General features: G+C 40.3%; 1 protein-coding gene across 2 annotated transcripts in view; it reads right to left on the bottom strand.

Moving 5' to 3' along the window:
* LARGE1 (LARGE xylosyl- and glucuronyltransferase 1) overlaps nucleotides 1-20,623 on the bottom strand; it is a 286,929-nt gene that overhangs the window by 41,827 nt on the left and 224,479 nt on the right. For both annotated transcript variants that reach the window (XR_014184896.1, XM_082061421.1), the window contains exons 9-10: nucleotides 6,303-6,415; nucleotides 4,135-4,260 (exon numbers count right to left, since the gene is read on the bottom strand). Coding sequence is in view for 1 of the 2 variants with exons in the window: in XM_082061421.1 (XP_081917547.1) it covers nucleotides 4,135-4,260; nucleotides 6,303-6,415 (239 nt within the window). In the remaining variant the exon portion in view is untranslated. The remainder of the gene's footprint in view (nucleotides 1-4,134; nucleotides 4,261-6,302; nucleotides 6,416-20,623) is intronic.

Below are 20,623 nucleotides of genomic sequence, written 5' to 3'. Positions count from 1 at the left end.
TTTAAAGCATTTTCCTGTTTTGGGGCGGGAGAGTAAATTCTAATAATTTGATAAATCTCCACTGAAGAGTCCAGCATCTGATTTTTTGTGATTGTGAATTACCAGGTTCTCTGTGTAAATAGCATCTGTATCCTTGACAACCAGACTTCTCTTCATGACTGACTCATTCAATGAGGTCATGATTCATTGTCAGAAGCATTGCAACTCATTACCTTCCTTCACAGGATTTTTCTTGCCATTTGGTTTGCGCCAAATCATAGTAATTGAGATTTCCTTACAGACAGGAACAAACTATTAACCAAAAAGGAAAGCAAACACAGGGCCCAACCCAGCAAGTAATGCATAAATGAACCTCAGCTCCAGACAGATCCCCACAGGCTTGGAAGAGCAGCAAGGCCCAGTCCTGCAGCTCCCATGTTTGTCCCCTGACATTGCAGGCTACTGGGGACCATGTGCGGAGCAGAGATAAGAAAGACAGACAGTGGATGCCTACACAGAATGACTATTAGCACTTCCACATCTTTTGGCCAGTCTTCAATAACAGCTCCTGAGTGTTTCTCCGAGGTGTGACAAATGTCATGCAAAAATAAGCACCTCTGGCCTTTACACACTGCAGTTGGCTCACTTGGCAGAAAGAATTAAAGGGCATCTGCTTCCTCTCAGTCCACTCTTTGTTTTCTACTAAAATTGTTCATTTCAAGACATTCTTGACTGATGCAAAGCATCCTTAAAACAGGTGTCCTCAGGGTGGAGACAGGAAGATTTCCGTAAGTGTAATTGTTTATGTAAGTTTGGGTTCCATACACCACAGACATCAGTACAAAACCCACAGACCACAGTCTAGTTGTGTATAGTGTGGCCTCCAGTACTATAAAGTATGACACCGGAGGTAAGTAAACATTTAGACAAATAAAAATAGTCTTATTTTGATCTTGCTCTAGATGGATATAAAATTAATTCAATGCAGAACTTGGTTACAAATATTTATATTCTTCTTATGCCTTCTCTGAAAGTTTCTCATATGCGAGTCCTCCAAAATTTGTATACACTGCTCAGCTATCACAGAAACGCAACTTAATGAAGACTATAAAGGGAAAAAAAGTGGTTAGAATTCTCTTCAGGCAACATGAAATATTCAAGTGCTCCACAGGCCTGTAAAAAGCATGCTGGTCATCCTATGTTTGCATGAATGTGAACAGAGCAGTAAAGAAGTATGTATGTATATATACATATATACACACACACCTGAGCAGCAGCCAGCCCTGGGGGTCTAAGTTTATTTGACACAATGTTGTGCCTATAATAAGATGACAAATCCTCAAGTCTGATGGACTTTGAGGCCAGCGTGAACCATCAGTGCCTTTTCAGTCTGACATGAGGAATGCAGTCTGATTTGACTGAGGAATACTTGACTAGGCCAGCTTTACCTTGGAATTTAAATCTCTCCCTGCATTTCCTTCCTTCCTACGCTATCCTTCTTAATCCTTCAGTGCAAACTCCACAATCTGTCTTTCTCTCCCTCTTACCCTGGAGGTTTCTCATACCTCGTTTCTTATTCCAGTCTTACCATGAAATATAAGATGTGCCAAATAAGTTGTGTCATACCATTTATATCAAATGCCATGGAACTGACTAATTTTGGTGATTTTAAGAGTACATTTCCTAACTTGGGCTAATGACATTTGTTACTTTTTTTGAGACGACCACATAACGAACCAGACAGTTTATTTTCAGAACCAGAATTTTGCTAATTTTCATAATGCAAATTCACAACTTCAATTGCCTTATGCTTTTTGTAAAATTGTATGAAGAATTTTAAACAGTGTTGCTTGAGGGCGAGTTTTTAAACTGCTGAATATGGGAAGAGCTTTATGAAACCAGGAGGCTTATGTGCACTAGATAAGGCTCTGGCCTCTCTTTCAAAGCCAAGAATTTCAGCCTCGATTTGGTATTTAGGGGATAATGTTAGCAGTGTGAATAAGTCTAGTGCAGCTGAAGAAATTGCTTGTATGTCTGCATGCCTTCTTGAGTTAAATACCTTAGACCAGAGAGCCAGCGGAGGATATTATGCATCTTAGACTTAAGTACATATGCTGTAATGGAACTGACAGTGTGATACACTATATGGTAATAAACAACCAAGCCTAAGTCATACTTGTAAACATAAATTTGTTAATCGACAATGAAGAAAGGATTTAATTTATTTTTAAGATAATTCTATTAAATGCTTACTTGTAGGTTTACATACGTGCTAGGTATCTCACATCTGATAGGGATTAGTCAATTTAGTCACTGGAGCCTGAAGAGTGATTTGCCTGATTAGCCCTCACATAACTATTCTGAGGTGAGCTCAACTAGTCTCCAAAACCACTCATGGGGAGCATGATTCAGTTGCCTAAATGCAGATCTATAGCAACACTGAAAGGACCTTAAGGTTACCCTGTCTGCCCATCAGCTGCCTTGCCAACAGGGTCCCTCCGGGTCTTTGCTGTATCTGCCAATCCCATACTGATATCTGGGAGCATCTATTGTGACTTTAACTGTGTTTACACAACTGAACCAAGCTCTAGATCCTCAGTTATTACCTTCAATGTCTTTTTCTCATGTAAATGTACTTGTCTTAACCTTGGGCTGAATCCCATCTGACTCTCTCTGTGGATTATATGAATTAACGTAAGCCCTTAATTCACAGAAAAATACCATGATATCTCCCAGATAGGAGGCGTGTTCTTCCAAAATTCATCTTTTAGAAAACATTTTGTCTGCTACTACATCTGTCCTTCTATTTCATACCTTACAATTGCTGTCACATATGATTCTCAACACAAGCACAGAACTAAAATCTCTACCAGCACTTTGTTACAAGGCATAAAACCATAATGCTGTAAGTCCCTGTGTGGATCCTGCCCTACAAACATCTATCATAAAACATTTAGTGGTCAGTGTGTGTACTGACCAGTATACTGATCTAGCCTTAAAAGCTGTCTTCTATGGACCACACCTGAATAGTTGGTTGTGAATACTTTATGTATGAAATTCAAGAAATGCTGGCCAGCTTTGACAGGTCAGTTAACCCACATAGCAGATCTGCTGTCTTTTGGGAAGTGCAGCTTTTGGAATCAGTGTGTTGAGGGCGACTGATTTTCTGTATTCATCCAGTATCTGGTGTTCATGTTGAACACTCCTGACGTTACACTACAAATTGTTAAAAGGGAAAATTTGGTTACATTTTTTGTGGTTTTGTTTGTTTGTTTACTGAAGCAGTCTCAAAACATAAATTAAGCAGATGAACCTCAATTGAATTTTAAAATTAATTGTCAAAACCAAACTAATATTTACTGTGTTCTAATGCCACTAGCGTCCTCTAATGGAGCCTGTTGTTGAGCTAGCCAGTCTTATTCTACACCTTGTAAAAGCTCAATTAACTTCAGTCCTTAATTCTCTGCATGCTACATCTGAGTCTGGCCTTTCAAAATGACCACAGCACAATTTATGTTAATTTACCCATACCTGTTCAAATCCATCCTACTTTTATATCCTATTCGATGATAATGAAAAATGTTCTATTAAATCAATACTATAGCTTCATTTTACTAAATTAATAGGTTTCTACTGAGCCTTTTTTCCAGGGCAAATCCTGGAAAAAACGAGTGGCAGTATGTCTGGGTTAAGTGTACTCAAAAGCTGAATATGAATTGTGCAAGGTCTTTAAATTTTGGCTAATGTATTTCTAGCTCTTTATGAATTTCACTCCATTAAATGATGTTGACTAAATAGTTTCAAACTTGTCCAGTATGTAAAAAGGCTTCGTATTCTTGGGCTAGGAAGAGCTAAGAACTGGGACAGCAATAAGAACTCAGCAGCAAAGTGCAATGATATAGGTGAGAGGTATGGAATATAAGAAGGTAAAGCACTTGTCTAACACCTTGCCAAACCCCAAAGCGGCACCCACCTTTCACTTTTCTAGCAGTCAAAATGCACAAGAGCAAGTCATATGTGCTTCCACTGCTTGGGTGTCCTCATAAGCTGTGTTAGTTTCCCTTCTACTTAAGGGACTTCACATTTCTGTCACAGCAGAGTCCCGCGTTCTCTGTCCCAAAGGATACCACCCATCCAGCCTCCTGTAAAACATACCTTCAGGTCAGACACATCTCTGTAGCACTGCTCAGAACGGGTGTGATCCGAGAGCTGCACATTCCAGAAACATGGGAGCTGGTAGACAAGGAAGGGATTTTGTTTGATGACTGCATTGAAGATATCCTAGCAGAGAAAAACAGAGAACAGTTCACAGAATCACACAAAATCACAGAATGTTAGGGATTGGAAGGGACCTCAAAAGATCATCTAGTCCAATCCCCCGCCAGAGCAGGAACACCTAGATGAGGTTACACAGGAATGTGTCCAGGTGGGTTTTGAATGTCTCCAGAGAAGGAGACTCCACAACCCCCCTGGGCAGCCTGTTCCAGTGCTCTGTCACCCTCACTGAGAAGCTAAGTTTCTTCCCAAATTTAAACGAAACGTTCTGTGTTCCAGTTTATACCCACTGCCCCTTGTCTTATCATTGGTTGTCACCGAGAAGAGCCTGGCTCCATCCTCCTGACACTCACCCTTTATACATTTACAAACATTAATGAGGTCACCCCTCAGTCTCCTCTTCTCCAAACTAAAGAGACCCAGCTCTCTCAGCCTTTCCTCATAGGGGAGATGCTCCACTCCCTTAATAATCTTTGTTGCCCTGCGCTGGACTCTCTCTAGCAGTTCCCTGTCCTTCTGGAACTGAGGGGCCCAGAACTGGACACAATATTCCAGATGTGGTCTCACCAGGGCAGAGTAGAGAGACAGCTGGGTGTGTTTCTACAGTGAGGTGACTGTTCTTCTCCCTCTCACAGGTAGAAAGGCAAATGGTTATGTGATCTGAACTCTTCAAACCTTGTTTTGTAATTCTCTTTCCATAGAGGGTGCTATCAATCTAAGGGGTGACGTGTAGATCTGAACTAGAGGAACAGGCTCTCTTGACACAGAGAGCTAATGGACTCCAGCAAAGTTTTCAAAACATGTATTTTATACTGCTGGCAAGAGATGTGGTTCCTCTTCTAGTCACCAGAGAGAGTAATTCACAGTCAATGACAAACTGCCTGCTGTTAGTAAGTACTGCATCACTTCTCAACAGAGGGGATGAAAGCTATCTTGGCAGTTGCGCTGCCTCAAGTGAATTACTAGGTGGGATTTTAGCTAGCACTTTATTGTTGCAACAAGTATTCTAGGTATTTCATGGAAAGGGTACATAGGACAGATTTTCAGAACAGCCTACGCCGTAACGGACAGAATGTGTTCTGACTTTATGCAGCCATCCAGTTGGAGAGGTAAGTTACGAGGACAGTCTTGTGGCTAAGGTATTAGGCTAAGACATAAGCAACCTTGGTCCACTCTGGAAAATTCTGCCCCATACAGGTATTAGCCAGTGACCAGGACCTGCTTGAAAACACAGTGAAGTTTCAAGAATCATTTTAGTGAACTTCAGTAGCCTTCAGATCAACCTGCAAGGATACAGTGTACATCTCCATGTGTACAGAAAGCAGCATGCTTGCCTTGATGTTGACTGGTCATGAGCCAGATGTAGCTCAGAAGCAGTAGAAATATCTAAATATGATGCTGTATTGAGTTAATACATTCAAGCTGTTGAGCAAGTCTTACTGGTTCAGGTCCAGTACCACATTAACAGGTTTTCTGGATTCAAAACTGAGAGCTGGCAGGAAGCACAAAGAGAGTAAATAAGCATTTCTGTGTATAGACACACTGTTTCTTCTCTCAGCCTCATTTTCCCATCTGTGGCAGGACCTTTTTCATCACAGGCGTGTTGTGTCAAGGAGTACATTAAAAGACTGCCTGTACTCATCTGCCAGAAACAGTAAAGAGATATCTGGAGGCTCTTATAATAGAACTAAAGTTTGCTTAGATAACAACCAGTAGGAAAAGACATAGTATATTTGGACTTCAAACGTCCAGAGAGTTATATGTTAAAGAAAGAAGGACAGAAAATTAAAGCTCAAAACCTCAATTTGTGTATCTAATGAATCATCTATGCAGAGGAGGTAAAATGTCAGTGTAGTAAGAAAAACCTTTTGAGTAAATCCCCATTCCTCTCTTCCACATTTTCCCCAGAGCAACAATTCAACAATTCAACAAACGGTCACCGCAGGCACAATATTTCCCCCTTTTCCCACATCATCCCCTTTTCCTTTCTTAACTGCCTCAATCCATGCAGTACTGGTTGCACCACTCCTCTGCAATGCCCTACTCACCTGGTCAGCCAGTGAAGTGGACAGCATGCTCATCAACTCCCGCTCTGCCGTGAGTCTCCACATCTGCTCCCATTTCATCTTCCGTAACTTATCGAGAAGCAGCAAGATAACCCCTGAAGCAAAACACAGTGCAGAAAACAAAAGAAGCCATGATGTCATATGTCAGTCAAGTCCCTGTCATATGCCAGCCTATGTGCTGAGTCAGCAGTTAAAACAAGGATGTGAGCTGAGATCTGTTAGTGGAGACTAGAGTCCCAACTTTGTGCTAACACAGGGCATTGACTAAAAAGAGCTTCAGGTTCAAGATGCCACTAAGAAAGTTTTCCTGAAGCTGTAGAGAAGAAATTGAGAGGTGGCATACAGATGAATGCTATATTATACAGGCTTGAAAGAAGGCTAAAGTAGCCCAAGAGGAGTGAAACTGGGAAGAAGAGAAGCAAGAGAATGATGTTGTATTTCTAGTAGCCTCCTCAATTGCTAAAGCTTGATTTCATTATGACATGATTAGCCCTGGGATTATTCCTTACAAAAGGAACTAATACAGGTGATTCACATGACAGATGTTAACTCCATCCAAAGTTTATTATAATTCCCAAGAGAATTAGATAATATCCTGCAAAAAAAAAAAAAAAAAAAAGAAAGAAGAAACCTCCTAATACTCAGAAGTGACCCTCCACACTACTTATTCTGAAATGCTACAGGCTCCAAGAACATATTCTGTCAGGTCACTGTCTACTAAGGAAAGGGTAGAGACAATCCAGATTTATTTAGTATGATTCCATTTCTGCCACCTTCACAGTGAACAGCAATCTGCTTCTTATAAAATCCCACTGTTTAAATTAATTTCTATCTGGCCTGAAGTCAAGATTACGCTGAGACAAGGAGAATTTTGTCACTCATACGAAACATTTTACCACGTGTGTGGGGTGAAATCTGACTCTTGATACTTACTGCACAGGATGCAATACATATACTGCGTAAGATGAAATTTCAGCCTTTCCTCCACTAAGTAAGAGGTTAATCACTTGACACACCAGATGGCAATCCCCAAAACTTTTCTGAGGAACAGTTTATCAGTGCTGGTTACAAACCAGCCTTTGGGAGTGCCTGCCATGAAGGCACCAAGTGTTCATAGAGCATGATTGTCAGATCAGAAAGTTACACTCAAAGAGGTAAAAGATATCTCAGCATGAATTTTTGTTCCTCAGTTGCTTTTTTGTCTGGACAAAATCCCTTGTGTAGAAGAAGGGAAAACGGCAGAAGCAATGACACTGGATTGAAGCATCAGCAAAACCTTTCCTACAGTGTCTCCGAAAATTTAACTTGAAAAATTAATTCAGAAAAACTTAGATAAAAGGACTGTCATGGGGGATGAATGCAAACTGAAGGACCATAAAGGAAGAGTACTGATAAACAGCAGCCTAGCAGGTAGACATGAAGTGCCTAGTAAGAGCAGTGATAGGTTCTGTGTTGTTTCACATCTTCATTAGTGAAAGAGGGAAGTGAACAGAATAGTAATGACATCTGCAAGTGATATTACAAAAAAAAAAAAAAATCATGGTAACTGTAGAGAAACATAACAACTACAGAGAAGAATATGAAATGGCAAAAAGCAGGCACTGGGAAAAGCTGCCTGAGGGAGTCTAGGATGATAAAACTAGAAGTAATGAAAATAAGAAAGGAAATATAGTCTGAATACTTAAGAAAAATTCTCCTAAACCCTTTGTGGCAAAATAACCTAAAAATGACAGAAAACATGCTTAATTTCATGAGTCTTTAAAAATCAGGCTACACAAAGAACAGCAAGATATACATGGAAAAATCTTGCAATGGTTGGGATAGAACAAAGGAGGCTCCAGGTCATTCCTATCTTCAGATTCTATGACATGGCAAATTTCTTTCTAGTGAAATCTGTCAATGCCATGAATAAAAATAAAACATCTTTTGGCAGTGAATTTTGTGGCCTATTTTAGTTCTGTTCTCCATTTCAGTCCATCTGGTTCCCACGGATGCTGGAACCTGTACTGGAGGGATCCCCTTTCATCTTCAGTCAACCTTTCTGCTCACAGTTGTTGGGTTGGAAAGGGAGGTATCGTCACAAGATGCTACAACGTATTTCTGCCAGTGTGTTTGTCTTCACTCCAACATAACTGAAGCCTACTTGGAGTGTGCAGTGTGTGTCATTAGCTTCTGAGAGAGCCATTGTGCTTTGTCTGAAATTCTAGATCAAGTTGAAGCAGATTCCTTGTGTTGTAACAATAAACTGGGTAGGATAAGCTCCACTCTGGCAGTGGATTTTTTTCCAGCTGGCAGTAACTGTCAGCTTTGTTTCAATAGTCAAATACATCTGAGGAGATTCTTTATTAAGAAAAATAAAGACTAATTGTAAGATTCAGTTAACTCCAATCATAGAATCATAGGACAGTCTGAGTTGGAAGGGACCTTCAAAGGTCATCTAGTCCAACCCCCTGCAATGAGCAGGGACATCTTCAACTAGATCAGGTTGCTCAGAGCCCAATCCACCTTGGCCTTGAATGTCTCCAGGGATGGGGCATCTACCACCTCTCTGGGCAACCTGGGCCAGTGTGTCACCACCCTCAGTGTAAAAAATGTCTTCCTCATGTCTGGCCTGAATTCTCTCTCTTTTTGTTTAAAACCATTACCCCTTGTCCTATTGCAACAGGCCCCACTAAAAAGTCTGTCCCCATCTTTCTTATAGGCCCCCTCTAAGCACTGAAAGGCCGCAATAAGGTCTCCCCGGAGCCTTCTCTTCTCCAGGCTGAACAACCCCAACTCTCTCAGCCTGTCCTCACAGCAGAGCTGTTGCAGCCCTCTGATCATTTCTGTGGCCTCCTCTGGCCCCTCTCCAACAGGTCCATGTCCCTCCTGTGCTGAGGGCTCCAGAGCTGGACACAGGACTTCAGGTGGGGTCTCAGCAGAGCAGAGCAGAGGGGCAGAATCACCTCCCTTTACCTGCTGGCCACACTCCTTTTTATGTAGACCAAGATAAAATTTGCCTTAGGGCTCCAAGTGCACATTGCCAACTCATGTCCAATCTTGGACCCACCAGTACCCCCAAGGCCTTCTACACAGGGCTGCTCTCAATCCCTTCATCCCCTGGCCTGTATTGATACAGGGGGTTGCCCTAACCCATAGTATTTATAATTTATAGACCATAAAACATTTTTTCTTAATTTCTTTAAGTCTCCAGTCTGAGGAAGAAAAGGGGAAATGTTTTATCATGTGTAGTATTGCCCAATTTTTTTGTATTCCCCTATTATGTTAGGAGCAAATTAAGGCATTGCAGATAAAGAGATTATGCTGTCCTCAGGGGCTGTCATGGTAGCAGCAGAAAGTAAAAGAGGCAGATGGGGTGGAAAAACTGGAATGTATGTGAGAAAGGATGTATTAAATTATGATGCAATCATGGCTATTGAAAATATTCACAAGCTTTTAACGTTTTAATGTCAAGACTAATTTCAGTGTGACTTCTGTCTTAATTCACCTACAGGCTCTGGTTTAATACCTTTGTACAGCCTCTGTTCAGGGCTTCTTGCATTGTGGAATTCTAATTTTCTGCTGCTTTAGAAATAACTACTGGAGATTATGTATAGAAAGTTTAAATATTTACTCATTAGTATTAGTGAGAATAAGAGATATCTTCTAAGAGGAGAATTTAATAGTATTCACTTAATTAGTGTTTAGTGCAAAAGCAAAGCAAAAGCATATGTGCTGGGAACTTTCAAATAGTTCATGCAGAGGAAAAACGACCTTTTCTTCAGAACAGAACACTCCAGTTTTACTTCTATATTATTGTGTTACCAAAAGTAAACGTAACGTGTACTAAGTCCAACCTGTGCAATTAGTCTGCAGGCAAAGTGTCTGAAATAAGGAAAGGGAAATGTTTGCCTCAGGAGCCCCTTCACTCAGAGTCAAATTGACTGAAATCTCAGACTAAATTCAAGATGACATACAGCTGAACATCAAGGGAAAAGGGACCTACTCTCAGCTGCTGTGCTGGGAGAGGAAGAGAGTGGAGGAAAAAAAAATATCAAAGGAATATTTTATGAACATCTGGCCCCAGGCAGTGGGACTTCTCATCTTTTGATGAGTGCAGCATTTTCCTGCCCTCACCTACCTGGGAAAAACAAAGGTAAATCTTGGCAACAAATAAACAAAAAGAGAAAAGTGGCAATCCAAATGTACCATGAGTATTAAACAAACAGCCACAGAACACCCTATTTTCTTTATCCCGACAAAATAGTTCAGGCATATACAGAGATGCAAATATCTCAAAAGGTCTTAAAAAAATAATGCTTTATTACTAAACATGAGGAGCACATCCTAGTCCAGTTTTTATTTGAATGCCATTTTCTGCCCCTGCGTGACGAGATCTTGCTTGAACTACAAAAATCTGACAGATTCTGAATTGCGCAAACAAACAAAACAAGGAAAGTCTCAAAAAACGTAATTTTAAAACACACAAAAACATCTCATGCCCAAAAACTAAGAGGAAAAAAAAAGGAGTTTGGTAAATTGCTTAGAGAGAACAGGGCAAAATTTCTGAATTAACATATTTGGATGAAAACACTTCAGTTGGGAAACATCCCCGCCTCTGGCTTCAGGAACACAGACTGTGCCTTATCCTGAAATTCAGGGAGGCATATACAGCAGAGTAGAAAATAATAAACAATAATTTAAGATAGAACAGAATCACTTAGGGAAGATATAGTGAAACTGGACAAGCTTTCAAACTCCATCGATTTATTACAATGGCCCTTTTAAGGTGGCTGAAAAAGTACTCAGTGCTGGGCAAAGAGGCAAAAATGTAGCTACTAAGAGAGAACTTTCTGTAAGCATTACCTTGCCTGTTTCTTTCAGGTGGAACAGAATGTTTTTGTGAAGAGTTGAGGCAATGCCAGATGATGTGAGCAGCATCTCAGAGCCTATCCTTGTCAGGTTTTAAAAAATTCTTCCAGAAACTAAACTTGTAACAATGAACCATCTAGACAGACAGCAAGAAGATGCCACTACAATATCTGAGAAAGACAGGGCAGACACGCTTCAAAATCCAGTATAAAGCAATAGAGAATTTAAAATAATACTACTGGGATTTTACAATACCTAACCAGCATACTGAGGACCATACACCAACCCACTGAGTCTTAGATGCTGTAAGAAATAATGTTAAATAGTGCTGACATGGAGATTTTCTACAATAATTTCTACAATAAATAACTGACCCAGACATTAAAGGCTGGACAAACAACATTGAGATACCATGTTTTCTGAAATAGATTTGGCACTAAAAAGTTGAGTTCACTTTTAGGTGCTATGTAAGAGGCTTGTGGCTCTGCTATCTCAGAAGCAGCACCATGATAGTGTTGACAGCTTAGTACTCTAGCAAGTACTTACACATGTTCTTTTAATTCAAATTTAGGTACCCGAAATCAACAAAAGTTGTCACAGTGTGTAATACTAGGAATGTGGCTATGCCTTTGCTGGATCAGGGCCCTAATGACCAGTTTTGCTCAGGACTGCATTTGGAATCCACTGGGTCAAACCTTCACGCCACTGATCGTGGCCTCTGCTCTCCACCCACAGAATCAAGAGGAAACGGAAAAACATAAGTAGATGGCTGATAGGGATTAAAAAACTGAATTAAACCTGCAATTCCACAACAAACTACTGCACACATTTTAAATCCTTCATTTTAAGTCTTTGTGTGGATGAAAGTCACTGCATTTATTTCACTTGATTTACAGAGCATCTATCTATCTGCTCCTCATAATTTGGCCAGGTGTATCATTAGTATAATAACATCATAGCTTATGTCTATAGCTTTTATTGTCATTCTAACACATTTTGGAGTATCCTGATATATTATTTAACCATGAACTCGCATGCTCCAGTCTTTTTCTCCAAAAAACCCTTTCACAATGTTAAAAAACTTGCAGGGATATACAATGGGTTGAGAAAAAATGATGACTCCACATTTGAGCTTTTCTCTGAGAAAACCAAACAGGGCTGAGAAGCTGTTTCAAAATATAAAGTAGATGACCCTCCAGACACAGTGACAGAATGCAACAGCCCTTGTTTTCTCTGCACATGTATGGAAAGCGAAGCTGTGACAGAGTGCATTTTGAAATGCAGCACAGCCACTCTGTTGGGAGGCCGGTTCATCTTGAAGCATTATACACATTTTGTTTATACTTCCTGATGACCATTTAATGAAACGGAACACTTTTATTTGCTTTGTTCTCCTCTTCTGAAGTATGGTGTTTCTCCTCAGGCAGAGTTAAGATGAAGCATATACTGGAGCATGATTCAAACTTCTTATGGAGCTAGAGACTATAGCTCAGAATTTCCTGGTTTTCTAATTGTTTCTCTATTGTTGAGATGCTATTCTTTCTAAGCAATTTGAAAAAAAAAAAGATAAATATTCTTTGTATCTTCTTTTAAAGACTTCAATTTTGGGGTGAATTTCTCCAACTTCTTAAAGCCCCAAAGGGTGCTACAGAAAAATTTCTTTGATTCAGGAGTCTAGAAGTTTTACAGGAAAGAAGTCATGAACCATAAGACTTTAATGTGAAGTTTGTGTAAGAAAACCTTTGCTACTTAAAGACCATCTGGCCAAGCAGTGCCCTCCCCTCCTATCTCCAGAGTCTTGTGAAGAGAAGTAATAATTCTACAGGTCTCTTAGAGGTTGGCAAAGAAAAATCATGGCCCTGGAGCAACTGGCCTTCTCTTACATAGATCCCAAGCAAGGCAAAGTCATACACTTTCCTGCCCAAATTGCTGACAACGTTTTCCTAAATCCTATAATGGAAAACAACTTGGCTGGCAAAAATATTAGCAAAATCAGAAAGGGAAGGTCAAGTTCTTCCCAGCTGCTCTACTTGCTTTGGGCATCAAGGAATAAAGTAAGGATATTAACCTTAACTCGAATCCCTGTGTTTCTTGAACTCTGTGCAAAAAGTTGTAGGAGATGAAAATCATCTGTGAAAAAGCTCCTTCGTTTTCTTATAGCCTTTGCCCTCCGTCAGCCTTGTGAGCATACAGGGTACAGAGATTACATTTTAAAGGCAAAGGAAAGCAAATATTCCAAGAACTTCTCAGTTGGTGGACTAGGGAGATAGCTTCCAAGAGGGAAAACAAACAACAAACAAACAAACAAACAAACAAACAAACAAAAAGCACAGGAGACAAATCATTGAATCCTCTTGAAATTCAAAAGACTGGGAAAGTTTTGCTCAGAAAAAATCCAGAAGTTGTAAACCTCAGATAACACATCTGGCTTCAGACCGGCAAAGGGAAAGAGGAGGGAGGTTTCAGCTTCTACCTGGTGCAGCACAATGGCAATGACCAACCTCAACAGAGCAGAGGAGAGCTGTCTCAAAGATGTGTCTCACATCACTGCCATGCACAAGTGTCACCCAACAGCCACTTGGTGTGGATCTCTGTACATGTCTGGAAGTCACGACAGAGGTGCCAAAAGTCAAACTAATAAAAAGATGGTCAGGCACACATCTTTGAAATGTGAGATTTAAAAAGAAAAGCAACATGGGGGAAACATGGAAAATTTTTACAAGGTTTTAAAGAACTTTCCTCTCTTCAATACTAAAAAGGTAGTATGTTCTTACATGGCAGGTTATCTGTGATTTCGTTTGCTTAGGTGCCTAGATGACTTGCATTGAGAGGAATACAAAGTCCCAGTTAAATACATATTTAAGTGATAAAGTCAGAAAGGATAACTTTTAGATCTTGCCTAACAGAGGCCATAGGATTTTTCAAAATCAATTGTACTTTAACCAGAGCATAACTTGTAGAAAAACAATCAGTCTTGATTTCAAAATTTACAATAATGGATAATCTATCACACACTTTGATAAGTTATTCCAATGCATAATTACCCTGATGATGGATACTTCCATTATTTGTAATTTGAACATGTCTTTGAATTTGCAGTCATTTGATCTTGCTGAACTTTTGCTAAATTGGCAAGCCCTCTATTAAGAAATGTTATTTTCTCCTGCAGATACTAATAAGTTATGATTAAACTGTCTCTTGACGTGCTCCCAGATAAGCTCTTGGAGCCATTTTTCCCAACTTTATGGGCAATTTTCCAGTATTTTCTCTGAACTTGGTTAATTTATAAGTACTCACCTTTGACCTGTGGAGATTAGGCCTACAGAGTGGTTGTACACACACTGTTCAGGGCCTTGCTCTTTATGGAGCAGGCCAGCCACATTCACACTACATAGTACTTGTCTCTGAGGGCTTTGCTTGAGTTCCTTCAGTTTTTAGACATAAAAATTATTTTCTTAGCATTTCTCAGTGTCTGATATTATGAGAGAGCCATGTTACAGCCTTCTAGATTGGAGAGTTTTTAGCATGGGTCTATGTTGTGTGCAATGGAGAATGTTGTCAGGGCATGTGGAATATTAGAGAGTATGAAGTCTTCTGATGCAGCATTGAAGAACCAGAAAGAGATGCCAAACAGAGTGTAATCCAATCCATACAACCTTCCAGAAAGATTTCCTGGATTTAACTATCAAAAAATTACACCTTTTTTGCTGACAAAAGACAGGTTGCTCCCTGAGAAAGACAGGGTACTAAGTAATTCCTGTGCCCTATTGATGTCAAGAGCAAAGAAAGAACTAGGGAGCTAAGTTATTTGACAGTGTAGATATCCAGCATGTCAGGAATAAAAAGCCCATACCCAATAGAAACGGCTTCCTGTACTCATACGTGAACTGTCCCTGTTTATACATCCAATGATCACACAAAGTATTTCGACAACTGTATTAAACCTGGAGCTCATGTTCCTCTGATTATCCATCCTGGACTAATTCTCATGCATCTCTTCATTCTTTCTGAGTGTACAATTGTACATGTCAGTGCCTCGAAACACAGAAGTGCCAGTGAGTGTCACAACTCTACATCAAGCCAGAGTAACTGGACTTTGAGTGAGGTCTCAAAACAGGAATCACAGAGCAGTACAGACTGTACAGGATTACCGTGCCGGAGGTCCCTGTGCAGGCGTGTTTGGAAAAGGGGATCACACAAAGCTTGTTTCCATGGATAAAAACTGAGGAGGTTTGCTGGAATTCACTGAATATTTGCCAGGAGGAAAGCAAGTACATCTTCCAAAACTAATCCACCCTGGACTCTCCAGCAAAGAATCATCCACTTCCAAAAGAAAAAAAATCTGTTTCTTTATCCTCAGCTTCTGTAAATGAGCTTAGGTCTATAGAACTCAGGAGTCATGCAATTACACCAGATCTGGACCTTCTCCATGATGCTTACCTACATTTCTTTCTTCCTCAGAAAGCAACAAAAAGTGAAAGATAACAGGGAACATTGCTTTAAATTATGTAGGTGTTGTCTTGGTTTTGATCCTCTCAAAAGCATCATATTTAATAGTGGTTGATGTGTCAACAATTTTACAAGGTTTCCACTTTGGACTATATGAAGAAGAAAAATGCACCCTGCATAGGTGATAATTATTTTGGCTGTCTTCTAAAATTAACAGTAGTCCACAAGGCTAATTGTAGGGATGGGCAGAACGCATAAGAACCAGCCACAGCTTTTCTTGGTCTGGTGTTCAGTCACTGTCCTAGCAACAGCAGAGGAAATGTGGCTGAGCGGCTGAACAGCCTCTCACGTATTTCTTTGGAGTTAGATGACAATCAGGTTTGGGGTTTTGCATTCATAAGCAATAAGACAACTTCCCCTCCCTGACAACTTAATGGACAGTTTATTGACCGGTGTGATTCAGGAGAACTGGAACATTCTAAGAAATGGATTAGGGAAAGGAAAGCGGCACAGAATGAACAAGCCTAAAAATAAACCACAGCATTTTTTAAAGAAAGGAAACATAATGTACTTTAATGCGATGATTTCACCCAAAGGTCAGCTGAGGGTCAATCATTCTGCCACAGCCTTTTCTGCTCTAGCAGCAGAGGGTCAGGTTTAGGTTCCCAGCAGAAATACAGGGACATATTTTCTTAAGGAGAAAATGTGTCCAAAATGTGTATGGAGCTAGCTGTTTAGCATTCTTATAGCCAAACTGAGATATAGTTTGCATGGGTGGACTGCAAGGTGCATGGAAAGTAAGTTGGCCTGCCAAGCTCAAAGGGTTGTGTTCAGGAATAAAATATTCAGATGGCATCCAGTTACAAGTGGTATTCCACAAGAGTTGATACTGGGACTGATACTGTTTAACATTCTGATTAATGAGCTAGAGATGAACTAGAGATGAGCATCATCCTCAGCAATGTCACACGTGACATCAAACTGGGGGCTCTGACCAGTATCCCTCGGGACAGAGCTGCTATTCAGAGGGACCTCGACAGGCTTGACAAGTGGGTTAAGAGAATGCTTACAACATTCAATGAAAAGTCCTGTGTGGGACTATTCCTGAATGGACAGTACAGCCGATAGATAAAAAGGAGCTTTTCAGGAAAAGTCCTAGGGGGTTCTGTGGACAGCAAGTTGAATATAAGCCAGCAGTGTGACCTCGCGGCAAAGAAGACCAACCACATCCGGGGCTGTATTAGCCCCTTAGGTCAAGGGAAGTGATTACCAGTCTTCACTCAGCACTTGTAAGATCACATCTCAAGTACTGTTTTGGATGTCTCAGTTAAATAAAGACGACGATATGCTGGATCAAATCCAGCACAGAGCAACCAAAATGGTTAGAGGCCTGGAGAACATGTATGAGAAGCTGAGAGAAATGGAGCTGTTCAGCGTGGAGAAGAGCAGGCTAAGGGGAACTCTTTCTGCTGTCTACAGATACTTAATGGATCCAAACTCTTCAAAGAGATGCACAGAGACAGAATGAGAGGTAACTGACACAAATTGCAGCAAAGGAACTCTACTTACAAATCAGGAAATTTTTACTTTTATTTTTACTTTTCTCACCGAGACAGTAGCCAAATATAGGAACAGGCTGCCTTGAGAGGTATCCTTGGTGATAGTAAAACCTCAACTGGAAAAGGCCCTGAGCAACTTGAGTTGGCTTTCAGTGGGAAGAGGACTAGAAGACCTCTGGAGATCCTTTCTGACTTAAATTGCCTATAATTCCATGATCCTATTTGGGAAAGCTTCTCTGTTCACTATCTCTGCTAAGGCCCTGAGAACAAAAGTGTAGGAACTATCTGTATATATATGGTACTGCAGTGCTCCTGTCCTCCTCTCAGCTCAGTTCAATACAGACAGGCGGAGGAGGGAGGGTTGAGGAGCTACAGCAGAAACAATTAAAGGCAGAATGTAGCTGAACACAGAGACAGAAGAAAGACAATGGGGAAAGGAAAGAATCGAGCTGCTGCTACTTCTGACATCTCAGTGTCCATGCAATTTAGCAGGTTCTTCTTTCTCAAAACACCTCCAACTCAGGCAGTATAAAGTCTTGACATTGTTTTAAAGGGGAAAGGTTTGTCCTGAACCTAGTTTGCCCTGTACTAAAATGATCAGAGCACAGTGGGTCCTGCAGCAAATAGCACCTAGGAGAGTGATTTAACTATGACCAAATTCAGCTGTTTTTTGTTGGCACTCTCTTAGAGGTGACAGCTTTGACACAAGGGTATAGAAAGACATCTTACTTACTCTGCTGCTTTCTGTTTCAGGCAACTGGCTACCTGTTAGAGTCCAAAGATGGAGCCCAACTGTGATGCCTCTTTCTTTGCTTTGGGACTATGGCTAAAACCTCTGTTTCTGTATCTACAAAAAGGAACTGCCTTTACACAATCACATTTATAAGCACAATGAGAACCTGGAAAGTGAACTTGCACTTTAGAAGAAAAAGTACTGGTTTTACTACTACTATGCATTTGTCTGGGGTTCTCCTGACATATAACAGAAGGTTTTGTTCTCAGTTGAGACACCTGGATGCCTCTACTAAGCTTTTATGTGCAAGTCTTTCATCTAAATTTAACCCGCTAATGATGGTCCCTCTACATAAAGAGAGGGCATTTCAGAGTGCTGGAAAATATGATTTCTCATCAAGCTATGTATGTTCACATAAAGAACTGTCTTGATCAAGCTAAAAATACCACACTTAAGAACGATTCTTTAAATTGTAAGATTGGAATAGTACATATATATGTCCTATTTAGGTACATTACATGGAGATCAACATTGTGAACTCAGGTCAGACCAGTAAAAAAACCCAAACTAGGGCAATTTAATCAACTAAAAAGACATCCTTTTTATATATGCCAATACAATAGAAACTAGACTCTGGTACAGGCTGTCTGAATGCCATTGTTTTTTACTGCAGGGTTCTTAGGAGATGAAAGTTTTCAGTGTTTCAAAGAAAGTCAGGTGTTTTTTTAAAAAAAGAGTTATTGCAGGGACTGATAGATTCAATTGCCAAAGAGCAGAGTATGTATCCCAGAGAATGCAATGAACAGTAGACTAATCCAGTTGTAGCAATGCCATTATTATGCAGGCAGGCCTCTCAAACTAGATGCACCATTTTCAAAATCAAATACATATTGACCCACATTTCAGAAATGTCAACCGTGCTGTAAACAAGTTCTCAGTACATCACATGCTTTAGGAACTGTATGAGAAAGACTGGAAAGGAAGCTATTCTTTGAAGCTAGTCAGCTTTAAGATAGCTTATTTTTAAGTTCAAGCTACTGATTATAACCAACAGAGATAGGGATCTGGTCATGAAAAGCATTATAATTTTACCGTCCCACCATCTACACAGACAGACTGAGATATCCTGTTGTGTCTCAAAGCAAGAAAGTGTTGGCCCTTCCTAAACTACTACCTGTACAATGTGTGTGATACCTGTACTTCAAATGCATCTTTGTGTGTTAAAAAGCACGTACATAGCTGTATGCTTTGCACTGATAACAGTATCTGCTGAATGAGCTCACAATACCTTAAAGAAGGAGTAATCTAATCCAAAAAGCTGGTATAGCATGAACCTGAGTAGGTGAAGAAAGTGTTACTTTTTGCTTTGACATTGGTGTTGGCTTTCATTTTTTTTTTTTTTTTTCATTAAAATGTACTTTTCATCTGTTTGTAAAGGTTCCTGTACTTACAACCAAACCTAATGATACCAGTTCCAGTACCAAACGTGACTAATGTTTTACGTAGGAGGCAGGAATACTGCAATGGCTTTTAGAAACAGCATGGCTAAACTGAGTCAGGCCCTGACGGTGGGCATTTAAAGGTTCTATAAACCATGAGTTCTCTGACTTATTCATTCACTGAGATAAACAGGAAAAGTCTCCTCTCTCAGGCAATCACTATAGTCTTTTATTTACATCATGAAGAAAAGCACCAGTTTTAGTCAGGCTCTGTGGAACACAGTTTGTGAATTAGTGCTCTACTCAGATGGGCGTCATCAAACTCTGACACTTTCAGGGGAAAAAAAAGGCATTTTGGTAACAAATCTATCCAGAATTAGGCAAGAATAACTATTTAAAGCATTAATTGTGAGGATTTGTGAAAAACAGAAATGTCTGATTAAATTAAAAGTGCTCAGCTCATCTTAACATCAGATCCATTATCATAATGTCATGAGCAGAAATTTGTGAAGCTAAGGTGAAACTGGTTATCACGTTTCCAGAGCAGGACCACAGGCAGTTCAATGACCCCCCACTCTCTCATTTTGCACTGCTTTACTAATAATTTGTTTTCCACACTGAAGATGCACAATATCATCATGAAGAAGCACAAGCTGTGATCCAGTGTAATTTCATATAAAGAGTCTGCCCTATGCTAGCCCTTATTATTCATGATTGTTAAATATTATGCAAAAATGACAGAACATATGCTTCCCACTTCCAATCCATCTTCCATAGGTCCTTTTCTTCAGGGAAACACCAAATGAAAGAGATTCATTCTAGCATTCCTCCTGTCATTGCAAACATGGGAGTAATAATGCATGGTACACACGTAGCCTGGTAATGGTTGGGTGCTAGCCATTCCCTTCTGTTCTCAATCCACAAATCTGGTGATGTGACATCTCTCAGTGTGGGAGGATGAATCTTCAGCTCAGGCTGCTGAGACACCTCCTTACAGTATCTCGTAGCCGCACTGAAGCAGTGTATTTTATGTGTGCCTCAAAACTTCAGGATGGGTTTTTGAAGTCCAGAAGTCTGAAATCCCCTGAGCCAAAGTTTTTACAAATGCCCTCCTGGCACCCAAATGACAGGCACAGATCCATCCTAAAGTTCCATTTGAAAGGCGTGGAGTCCATCTCAGCTGATGTAAGTCAACCCTGCTGCACTAAAGCCAGAGAAGCCAGGGGTGATTGACACCAGCCAAGGAATTGGCCTGAAATCATGATAACAGTC

Source organism: Streptopelia decaocto, assembly GCF_964273445.1.
Source record: "Streptopelia decaocto genome assembly, chromosome: 1".
Lineage (NCBI taxonomy): Eukaryota > Metazoa > Chordata > Aves > Columbiformes > Columbidae > Streptopelia > Streptopelia decaocto.
Note: the sequence above shows the minus strand (reverse complement) of the source record. Positions and strands in the feature narration are given on the sequence as shown.